Source organism: Lampetra planeri, chromosome 3 (genome assembly GCF_965212315.1).
Source record: "Lampetra planeri chromosome 3, kcLamPlan1.2.h2, whole genome shotgun sequence".
Lineage (NCBI taxonomy): Eukaryota > Metazoa > Chordata > Hyperoartia > Petromyzontiformes > Petromyzontidae > Lampetra > Lampetra planeri.
The window spans coordinates 23,325,408-23,337,384 of NC_136109.1; the positions used below are offsets into that span (position 1 = coordinate 23,325,408).

The 11,977-nt window shown below is 42.6% G+C and overlaps 1 protein-coding gene across 1 annotated transcript; it reads right to left on the reverse strand.

Annotated features, from left to right (window-relative positions):
• Positions 1–1,159: 1,159 nt before the first annotated feature.
• LOC144741612 (interferon-stimulated gene 20 kDa protein-like) lies at positions 1,160–8,788 on the reverse strand. Its single transcript, XM_078624117.1, has 3 exons — positions 8,305–8,788; positions 3,361–3,561; positions 1,160–1,613 (listed from the first exon to the last, which is right to left on the reverse strand). The coding sequence occupies exons 1-3, from the start codon at positions 8,533–8,535 to the stop codon at positions 1,398–1,400; spliced, it is 648 nt and encodes a 215-aa protein (XP_078480243.1). The 5' UTR covers positions 8,536–8,788; the 3' UTR covers positions 1,160–1,397.
• Between the last annotated feature and the right edge of the window lie 3,189 nt (positions 8,789–11,977).

The window sequence follows — 11,977 nt, forward strand, 5'->3', positions numbered from 1 at the left end:
GTTTCAACATCCCACTCTTTAATCAATTAGCGGACTGAGGAAAGCACGTGCTAGCATTTAGCAAATTACTCATTTGTCCAACTAGCCAAGCATGTATACATGTAATAGCGATCAGCGGTGTAACGATTCATAAACATTTATAGGAATGTCCACAATAGATAACATCGAAAATTATGGCCAAGAATCATGATTTTATTGGTTAATGTGATATTAACAACCACTAGAGGCGCTACACACCACTTATTAAAACTATTATTCCTGGGCTTCCACCCTTCGCTGACCCTTGCTGGCTAGCATGCTCAAGTATTGTCAAACCCCCATGACCCCTACAACACGGAGAGACCTTCATCGAGTGAACTCACTCAGGATGGTACATTTTTCTATGGGTGACCTAGTTATGTAGACATGATTGCTAATTATTCCAACAATGTAATAATTAAGACTTAAATTTCGATGTAAAGCTTTCGTGACTGCAGGGATTCATCTTCTTGGTTTTAATAGTAAAATAAATAAAATAAAACATAATAATAATTATTATTAAAATAATAAAAATCATAAAACATAATAATTATTATGTTTTATGATTTTTATGATTTTTATTAATAATAAAAAATCATAAAACATAATAATTATTATGTTTTATGATTTTTATTATTTTAATAATAATTATTATTGTTTTATTTTTTTTATTTTATTATTAAAACCAAGAAGTCACGTAGAATGGAAATAATAAAATAATAAAAATCATAAAACATAATAATTATTATGTTTTATGATTTTTATTATTTTTATTATTGTATTATTTTATTATTTCCATTCTACACGATCACACAACGCGGTTTGAATTCGACCCTCGATTGATGGCTGCGCCATCGCCGCACATGCGTCGAATAAAAAGCAAGGGACAAGTCCTTACTTACTAGCAACTTCTATATTTTTTAATTGCTGGAGGGGTTGCCCCATCTACCTGAAAATCCTGGCTCTGCCATTGCTGAGCCTGTCGATCAGGCGGGGTAGTTAACAACTTACCACCATGAAATCAAACTCAAGTGACCGGGTTCAATGTGCAGCACGGGCCCAAGGCTCCATGGCTCATACCCACCATTTAGTGAATATATTTTTAAATGTATGATTGTGTACAAAACAGTGTACAAATATACATAATTCGATCTCGTTTAATTATCACTTTAAAAATATAGTACTATACATGTAATTCTCTGGCACATTCCAGTAAAATGTTCAAGATTTGTACACATTTACAACATGACAAAATCGGTTCCTCTTAAGGACTACAGTTTCAAAAGCAAGGTGCGATTAAGAATTGCTAAATTTGAAAACGTGCTTCAAAATGTAAACCGTTGTTATGCGCAACGGCACCTGTTAGATTAAGCGGATCATCAATCAGAACTGTAATCATCACCATCACAACAGTCATTGCAGCTATTGTAGTCCTCGAAGTCGATGTCAAAGTTGTATCGTCGGTTCTGGTAACGCCGCGGGCGTGGGGTCTCGGCCCACGAGTGTGGGCCCCTCTCCCACTCTTTGTCCACCAGTCTGAAGAGGTCCATGACTGCCTTGGCATCCTCCACCGAACAGTGCCCCTCTGAACTGTTCTGTTACGCAACGGAGAAGGGAGCACAGCATAGGGATGAGAAAGACCGCGAGGGAGGGATGGTGGCGGCGGCAGCAGCAGCAGCTTGGAGAGGCCTTCATCGTGCCGTGGATTGAGCGTGTCTGATGATGATGATGGGAATAGGGATGAGAATGAAACAGATGGATAGAATTATTTTTCGATTTAAAGCTTTCGTGACTGCAGGGATTCATCTTCTTGGTTCTTTCGGTAAAGTCACGTAGAATGGAAATAATAAAATAATAAACATTAAAATATTTTATAATGTTTTATTTTTATTCTTTTATTATCTCCATTCTACGTGACTTTACCGAAAGAACCAAGAAGATAGAATTATTGTTTACGTTTACAGGATTTTAGTCAATCTATTGCTGGTTGACCATGCCTCACCATGTTAGAATGGGCTGGTTGGTAAAGGCAGTGGGCGCATAGAGACTGAGGCACAGTGATTCACTGCATGGGGGAGGTGCTCATCCAGCAGTGACTTGACAAAACGGGTTTTACCTGTACAGTACAAGAACACAAACTCCAAAAACTACCGACAGTCAAAGCAGCACGAGACCTCGGTGTGGAATTTTCAGAGAGGGTCAAAACGCTGTTGAAGAGATGCACTCCTCCAATCATAACTTACCACCTTATTTTTTAAATAGCTATGAATTATCATCCATTTTTTTTAATGAAACTATGAATAGTGATTTCATCCTCAAATGAATTCTACCTGCAATTTTTTTTTTAATTTTAAACTTTTAATAACGAAAAAAAAACTCCCATATCCCTTACTGGATACTTTGGAATGGGCAGACAGATGACAGTAGGACCTGTGAGTTACAGTATTTTGACTCATAATCACATGCCTATATGACTGTTTGCATAGACAGCATGCACAGACCTGCCTGTGTCTAGCAGGCACCTGACAACTTATCCACTGCCCCCCAACACACCCCACCCACTCGCGGAACTTAAAAGAAAGAATCACTATTTCGGATGACGATTCAATTCAAGAATAAGATAGTTCGTTTCGTCTTGTACCATCTCATTTGCATTGTTTTAGATCTGTTTTTTGTTTGTTTTGTCAACTTTGTCGGTTTAAATATAACGTGATCTTATCAATTGTATTTCTTTGTGAATACACCTCAGTTCCTCTCCGGCCACATGAAGGGGGTATTTGTATCTTGACATTGAATGCAAACTCACCGAGGCCGACTCAGCCGAAAACCATTACCCAATGTGCAAAAAACGCTCACGTTCACGGAACCGGACTTTCATTTATTTTATATCACGGTTGCTGAGCACAGGGCCAAAGGGCAAAAAAATGCCAAGTGGCCAGCAACAAGCAAAGCACATTTGAGAGTTTTATAGACAAGGTTAGGACTAAGACCATGGGAAAATAGACACTGGGATGGAACTACAGAGTCGAGCAGAGCAAGGAACAGAAAGGAAAGTGTCTTTGACCATCAGTCTGGTGGTTGAAAAGTGTCAATGAAATGAAAGAAGACCGTCTACTAAAGAGAGCACCCCACATGGGCAGAGGAATTAATGAGCGAAGTCAATGAGAACAGTCAACCATGGTAGTAGCAATAGAAGAGCAATACGGAGGCAACTGACGACTACGCCGGACATCACGCTGAACAATTGGCGGTACAACCGGGGAGGTGGAAAGGAAACGAATCACATCAGATAGCGATAGAGATCAACCGTGGAAAACCTGCGTGGTAGCGAGGCAGCCTTACCTGGATCTGGATTGAGAGCAGGATCTGTGCTAGGTTTTTGAGCGACGCTCTCCTGCCAACGGTGAGCTTTGCCTTTTTCAGCAGCGGCTCGCACAGTGACGTGTCACGCGTGTCGAACATTTGGATGTTCAGGCCCAGGGTTGAGAAGTCCCGCCGCATGTCGTGGCCGATGATTATTTTTCCCTCCAGGATTTTCTTGATCTGCGGGGCGTGTGGTGCATACACATAAGCCAGGAACACACTTAGCCCTGTCGCTTAATAATTACGTGGCATTGTTTGACATTTTAACAAGACACCTTGTATATCAGAATCAGAATATTTATTTATACTGGAGGAATCCGACGAGCTATAAAGCTCTTGTTCATAGATGTCCAGTCGGGGCAGGTCAGAACGTTACAACAACAAACAATTCAAGAACACGATAGGAGTGCAAATTATATGAGAGGTATAAAAAAAAATACAAACTAAACTCAATAATATCGGGGTATCACAATGCAAACAAGTGGAAACCATTTGCTGAATTCTATGCTTCAATGTTTATAATTTTTCTTCAAAAAAAATATGTATGATAGTAATGCCCTTTTGTTTACTCAGAAAAGCCTCATTGAGTCTTGAGTTTATTTCTGCAACGGTGGCTGTGATGCGATATTTTGGCTAATTCCATTAATGAGAGTTTGGGCATGTGGGGGGAAACCAGAGTACATGAAGAAAACCCCACATACACGAGGGGATAACACCAAAAGCGCTAAACAAATCAATCCAAGACACCTCGCAGCCCAGAATGTTTGGGAATTTTACAAATATGTTGTAATCCACCAACAATTGTCTCGGATGTTCCGGATCACAGGAATGGGCCATCACCCCCAGCTCGGTAAAAAGTAATTGCCATGGCCTGGAACATTAGACTCCAGGGACTCCTCTACTTACGAACATGTTAGGTTCCACAAGTCTGTTCGTAAGTTGATTTGTTTACAAGTTCAACAACTTTACTCGTGTGATTCCAAACATGTTGTACGGCATGTACACTCAACACAGCGAATGGCTTTAAAAGTTGTATAATCTCCTGTAGATGCAGATGCCACTGGTTCTTCATGTTCTGCAGATGTAGATGTCGCCACCGCCATCTATTGCGCGGCAGTTGAACTTACGACTCTCGGTCCGAACGAGCGACTGGACATACGGACAGGTTCGTTCGTATCTCTGAAAGTTCGTAAGTCGAGTGTTCGTAAGTAGAGGAGTCTCTGTATTTAAGAATGCCATCTGATCAGCATTGTTGATTAAATACATGGTGGATTAATTGAAAGAAGACATTTAAATCTTGATTTGAAGCTTTTAAAGAAAGAAAACATTGAAATATTGGATTATATTAAGTCTCATCAACATGTGGGTTCAAATTTGTCAATATGCTAGGAATTGGAAATTGTAGTCTAAAAGTGCGATACACTACCAATATAAATGATAAACGATTACCAGAAGTGCCACTGAAATGAGGGATGGCATGGCGTCATGCAAACCACAATTAAATCAAAGTAAGGGCAAGGGATTTCCCCTTTATAAAAAGTAGCACCATACTTGGAAAACAGGGAGATTGTATAACTACAATTCATGTAAAAGGCACAAAGAGTTTCGACATAAACCTTTGAATAAAGAAAAACGTGCATTACAAAAGTGTTGCGGTAACGAAGCAATAAGTAATCAAGATTATTATCAAATAGCCGGGGATGCCCTTGATTTCGTCATATCCCAAACGCTAAGCGGGTTTGAGCCTGGACACTGCTTGAATGGGTGACCATCACACGCAACAGGTTGTTATAGGCTTGCAGGGCTACGTGGCGGGCATCAGAGGATAGTGCAGCAAATGCATTACATTGCTCTTTCTACTCGACGTACTGTGCTCATATGCCTTCGTGTCTACGCTCCCCCCGCCTTCACCAACCCGCAATGATATGGCCTCCCCCACGACCCACACGTCATGCGGAGGCCCTCATCCAGCAGTGGATCGAAAAAAAGGCAGTAATGAGTATTTGATGAGCAAAAATACCTTTTGACTCGAAGCAATTCAGAGGCACTTGGGGGAGACAGGTGGTAGAGGAATTATGAATTGACTACTTCGCTTTGCCTCACAAAGACAAAGAGCCCCCGTATAGCCTCAACAGGCTGTTGGATACAATTGCTGTTAGCGAGTAGCACCTATGAAGGCCGGAACGGCACACGAGGGGGTGGGTGGCCAGCACCATGCCCGGCCGCCTTTTGTCTCCGGAGTAACGATGTTTACACACCGCACCAGGTACTCATTTGAGGTTGAGTCGACCTAGGGGGGAGGGCCCAGGACTGGTTGAGATAATCGTCACCAATTTTGGCCGTGAGTTGGAATCGAACTCGCTTTGTAGCGGAGCGCAGCGCGCTAACTGTTGAACCCTCCGCTACCCACAAACACTGGGGCACGCACACCAGCCTCAAACAAGTAAACCGGTAAAAACAAAGTTTTTAACTATAAATCCTTTATATGCGTGGCGGCTAGAGTCTTCTCGTCCTCTGGCTTGAGATGGCTGCCACCTATGGGTCAGATGATTGTCTGCCAGTATTAAGCAATTGGTAATTAATATTTAATTTGTTTTCCCTAAACATTGTAAAATTTTGGGAATTTTTTTCACGAACATTAATTGTCTCGCACAACGAGTCTGTGTGGAAAATGTCAGCTCGATTGGATCACGGGAAGTGGGTTAAAAAACGACCGAAAGATTTGCACGGTCGTAAGCAAGCAAGCACGCAAGCAAGCAAGCACGCAAGCAAGCACGCAAGCAAGCAAGCACGCAAGCAAGCACGCAAGCAAGCAAGCACGCAAGCAAGCAAGCAAGCACGCAAGCAAGCAAGCACGCAAGCAAGCAAGCACGCAAGCGAACTTAATATGAAGGATTTAAAAACACTCACATCAGCGATACCGTTCGCCAGTTTAAACCGGTTGCTCACAGAGAAATGCCAAAGCCATAGAAAGGCATACGTCATCTCGAGTCTCGAGTCAATATTCACTTTACCAGCTGTGCTCCAGGTGCGCCGTGTGCTGTAGAGCGTGTGTACGCTGTGCTTACAAATATTTGCTTGAGCCTTTGTGTTATTAGTTCCTACTCATCTTTGGTAATAATTTCTCCGCTTGGTAATTACGTGACTATGTGTAGCATTGCAATGGAACAGCTCACTGAAAGTTAGGGGGAAATTAAACAAAGAGGATTCGTTAATTACTTTAGAACACAAAAAGCATGTGGAAGAAAATGTAATAATATGAAAATGTATGATTGTGCCAGATGAAAGGCGTTAAGCAAAACCATTGGACGTAATTTTGAAAAACAATTAGGCAAAGCATGAGAAAAGACCGTAAATAATACAACGCAATAACGATGATTAGTAAATCACGAATAGGAATCCATTACAGAGCAATGGTCAATTCATAACGTATGCCGGAGACGTAATTCTAAAACTGATGGAGAGATTATATGTAGATCCCTGCAGCAAACAAAAAAAGATCGCATACCCCAGCGAACAAATATTTTCTCAGATGAGGATTTAGATGCTCACGCTGTCACACTTGATGAAGAAGTGTCCTTTTGAAGTTTGCAAAATGGGCAATAACTAACCCAAAAGAAACAACTGCTCACATCATCAAAGAAGCGGGATCAGCTGTTGGAACAACATTTGTGGACCTTATTACTGTATGTCTATACAATCATGATGTAATGCTTCAATCATTGACAAGGTGGCGTCTGTTCAATTCTAGGGAAATCCAAGGTAATTAGATGTTAAAAGTGCCCTCGTATATCCATTGCGGTATAATCTACCATAAACTTCAGGTCTGCTTACCTTAGTACACAGATTATATCCAGTCTAAGTATCCACGTCACCCGATTACGCTCAGCAGCTGGTTGATTCAAACACTTTATTGATTTTTACGCCTTAATTGATACCGCTTTGAATGAAACCCCCATGGGGGTAAATTGCCAGTTAAAGTTCGCATTTTATGCGCACAGAAACAGGTCCTCGGCACTACATTGCTCAGACATTGCACCTGAATAAACAGAAGCTGCCGTGACATGAAAAACTGAAAACTTCATTTTAATACCATTTATGTTCGTATGAAGACTGTTATACAACCTCATTTCGCAGAGCCTGTTAAAATCCACATTACTATGGCGCACCACAGGACGTATCATACAACCAATTATTATGATTATTGAAATAACACTTAAACACGATAAGTTACTCTAGCCTTCTTTGCACAGTGTCATTACATGTTAAAGGTAATACAACCCAGGGCTTTATTTTCACGGAATATGTTCTGGGCCGCTGATCGACTAGGTGAGCCTGTTGACAATTATCCAGATCCCATAGCGAAAGGTATCCTACACTAAATGTTGTGTGCCCGGTACGAAATCTTTCCAAGTCTTCAGATTGATGGTGATGATGCAGGTGATAGGTGGATTATAATTACATCGTAGGCCCGTGACAGATGACAATAGCTTGGGGAATAATTCATCCAACAGTCGATTCATCAAGACCGACTGCGATAATTAAAATGTAGAAGCAACGTTCATTATTAGTATTATCACATTGCTGGCCCATAACAGAGGACAACTACAGGCAGGGGGGGGAAGCCTTCATCCAGCAGTGGATTGATCATGACTGAGAGTGATGATGCTGCAGTTAGTAGGCGAATTATTATCAATACAGTACATCGCTACCCCGCGACGGACCAGAACAACAGCAACAGCAGCCGGAATTCATCCACCGGTGTGACTCCAATCGACACCGATAATTACGATGACGAATTCATTAACGAGCAGCAAGCGCTTTGAAACAAACGATCGTCCCACACTCGGGGGCCCCACCCTTCCCGTTGCGCGCCCGGCACTTCATCCCGTGCCCCCTTGCCCCGCGTCTCTTCCTCCGTACCTCCTTCCGCGCCTCCTCGTACGACGTGGCGTGCACCAGGTGACGGGGCAGAATTCCGCTAAAGCGCGTGCGGTAGTCGGTGACGGGCTGATCGGGCTTGACGTATTCGTCGTAGAGTACGCGCTTGTTGTAGTCGACGATGCTGCAGCGAGCCAGCGCGCTTTCCGTGCCGCCGCGGCCGGTTCCCACCATCTCGCAGTCCATCGCCACGTACTTGCTGGTGGCTTGCATGGCTGTGCTGCGCGGGGGCGTCTTTGTTGATCACCTGCGCTCACCTGTACAGCCCGTGGCGTGCGTGCGCGTGTGTGCGTGCGTGTGTGTCGGCGGTGTTGTATAGCGGCACACGTGTTTACGTAAACGGTGTTGTGGCTACTATTATAGTTCGCCCGCTTTGCGAGAAATGACTACGTTTTCTTGAGTCTTGGCAAGGGAAGAGAAGATGTGATGAAGCCCTTTCGGCGTGGACAGCTCCCTCGCTGTGTGTGTGTTTATATACGGAGGTACTGGGGCTGCCCCCATCAGGGTGTGTTTGTAAGTGTGTACGCGTGTGCGTAGCCTTTCTGAATGAGTCACTCGCCACGCATACTCCTAATACGCGTAACTTTCGGAAAGCTGCGGTACGTACACGACAATAATGCCGGACTTCACTTCCCAGTTTCTTGTCATGATGTGGATGACGTGGCGAATACACTAATGCTGCTGCACTGTGGACACTACAACTGCGAGCCACTGCCAGTGTTATTGAAACAATGAAATACACGAAAACGTGAATTACACGTTGCCGTTGTTGATGTTGTGGTTTTTAATTAAATATGGAAACGAAGTAGTCGTTTCTTGATTTTGTGACTTAAATACATGAAAACGTGAATTACACGTTGCCGTTGTTGTTGTTGTGGTTTTTAATTAAATATGGAAACGAAGTCGTCGTTTCTTGATGTTGTGATGTTTAAGCGAACACAGTATAAGCAGATCTCCCTTTGAGTTTGAGCTTTGTGTTATTCAAGCGTGGTGGCTGTATTTAGGTATTACTGTATTGTGGCACTTTGAAAATTGAAAAGTATTATACTGTATAGTACTTATAAATAGTTTAAAAAAAGTGTAATAAACATTTTAACAAAATGCTGATCGGAGGTGCGGGATTAGAATCGCACTGTGTTAGTATTAGAAGCAATGCATTGTGTCCGCACACTGTCGATCTTGGGCGTTGTTTGACCCATGCTTATCAGTGCGGCTAGGTGTATTGGTTGAGAACAAACCCAGGAATTCATAAAATCGTATATTAGCTTCAGAACGAGAGCAATTGTACAAGCGAGCCAAGGGTTCAAACAAAACAAACCCCACGGGGAAAACCACGCAGAAGAGACGGAGACGATAACAACAATGAAAAAAGGAACTTTGATTTTTTAAACCGTATCGTGGTCAGTAAATTTACACCAACTCATCGAATCTACTGGATGAGATTCAACGCATCTCACCCCTGGGCCGTGAAGCCAGTCGCTGCTCGTTGTCGTCGCCTTCTGCCGAGGTCATGGAAACAACACACGCGTCACGACTTGGGGCCACAGAAACACTCTTCACGACGCGGTTTCGGTTGACTTCTCTGATGACCTTGGGAACCCGTCGGGCTGTACAGAGATAGCAATCTGCGTTACAACGGAAAATAGACAAAGGATGTGTGTGATGTCAACACGTTGCAGAAATTCAACAACAGTAATAACGCGGCGCGATCATGGATGGCAGAGTGGCCGTCAGCCATGATCTGTCCACTGAAAAAAAATCTCGGATAATTATAATAGTCTTTGCTTATAATTAGGAAAACTAATTTGGCACGTACCTAAACAAATATCATTCTAATGAGGAAAAATGTTCATCTGGTTTTTTTAAATCTAGATCTGTGAAACTGTCTCTCACCTCGGATTAGCACAGTTTGCGACGTACGGTATGAAAGAAGTTCAACATACATAAATACATACTGCAATTGGAAATATCAAGGTAGTAGAATCCTAATATGACAATTTTTTTAATCCAAAAACCAGAAATAATATTTTGGGAAGTTCCAATTTGGGAGTAAAATCGAAACCCTGCATGTTGCTAATGTTTCTGGGTATTTTGAGAAAGGGAATTGAGAGTGGGAATAACCAGCTAACATTCACAAGTACAGTTATAAATATAATGACTATTGTTGTTTCAGAAGGTCTATAAAAGTGACAATTTGCACAAATGTAGTCAAATCCATGCTTATAAGTAAAAAAATGAAATAAAATTTGAGGTTGATTGATTTCGCTCATCGAGAAAATAGGCCAAAAGATCTAAAGTGTTTGACGTAAATGTTACTTGCTCACAGCAACTACCTTATCAGGGTCCGGTTAAGCAGGATCTCTCTTATGGGTGAGCATCCCAAAAAAGAATACTGCACCTGGCACACCACATTTAATATACCTCTCAAAAGAGTTGCGTCTGCAGGTCACGTGCCGAATCGATGCTTACCAGTGGCTACGAATATATTCTGTGAGATTAAATCCTGCGTATTATTATAATAATAAAAACATAGGAATGATTGCTGTACCTTGGGTTTTAGCATTTCACGAGTGAGGAGAGTAAATAGGGTCAGTTTGAAGAATGTCCAGACATGATCAGGAAGCTTTTGGAAGGCATGTGACGCTTTGCAGTCAAACCGATAGTTAAAATATAACAAGACAGCCCCATATTTTTTGTTAATGTGTAGTGGTAATGATGGAGACTCAGTCATCTCTGGAGGCAACACGTTTATTTATAACAACTATAAAGGTAACACAAGGTCCCTGACACAAAGGGGTATCGGCCCCTTCCACCCGATTCCCTGGGGAGATATAGCTTCCAGGCTAGCGTGTCCTCATCACTGGGACCACTTCCTCTTTATAAATCAACCCTCCAGCTAGGGGGACCTAGGGGAGGATAGTTGACCCCACCAAGCCAAGGTCCTTGGGTTCCCGCCCTTAGACGGATGTAGGGTCCCGGGGATTTCCCAGGGTCCGACCACTGGCCCACTCAGCCCCGGCCCTTAGAAGGACGTTGGGTCCGGGGGTTCCCAGGGTCCTAGTCTAAGCTGCCTCGTCAGTCTTCAGCTTGACGACGACTAGCGAACCCGCCTTATATACAGCTCCCAGGGTCACTCCGCCCCTGGCCACGCCTACTCTCTGGAACCTTCTGGAGGGACCTGAACTATTGCGTAATCCCCCAGCTCCCACTGGGAGCCTGGGGTGTGTACCTCCGGTTCCCAACCGCCACCTGGAGAAGATTCCAGGCATGTTACTGTCTTTTTTTTGCTGTCTTTTCTTGGATTTTCTGTTTGCACATAGTCACTTTAAGATATTTTCTTGTTCATGTTTTTGTTTTTTGTTTGTTGCGGTTGCACCCGATTCAAGAGCCGAATGGCTCACAGGGCTATACCTAATAAATGAAACTTGAAACTTGATGTGTTGAATATGATGGCGAACAAGTGGAGTTTCTTTGACTTTTTGAAGCTTTTGAGATACATTTGTTATGTTAGTGTATTATCCGTTATTTTTCCATTAAAAACGATAGTCCCATGTAAGTGTTAACATTATTTTGAAGCACCCTGTATTTGTATTTGAATAACCTTTTCCCCACTGTTGGATACATGATAATGTCTTGCAAGGGAACGGTTGCATTG

Coding starts and splice junctions, on each gene's coding strand:
- LOC144741612 (XM_078624117.1), bottom strand. CDS start 8,535: ATGCAAGCCACCAGCAAGTACGTGGCGATGGACTGCGAGATGGTGGGA. Junction 3,562..8,304: donor ACGAGGAGGCGCGGAAGGAG/GTACGGAGGAAG, acceptor CACGCCCCGCAG/ATCAAGAAAATCCTGGAGGG. Junction 1,614..3,360: donor TGCTCTCAATCCAGATCCAG/GTAAGGCTGCCT, acceptor GTTGCGTAACAG/AACAGTTCAGAGGGGCACTG.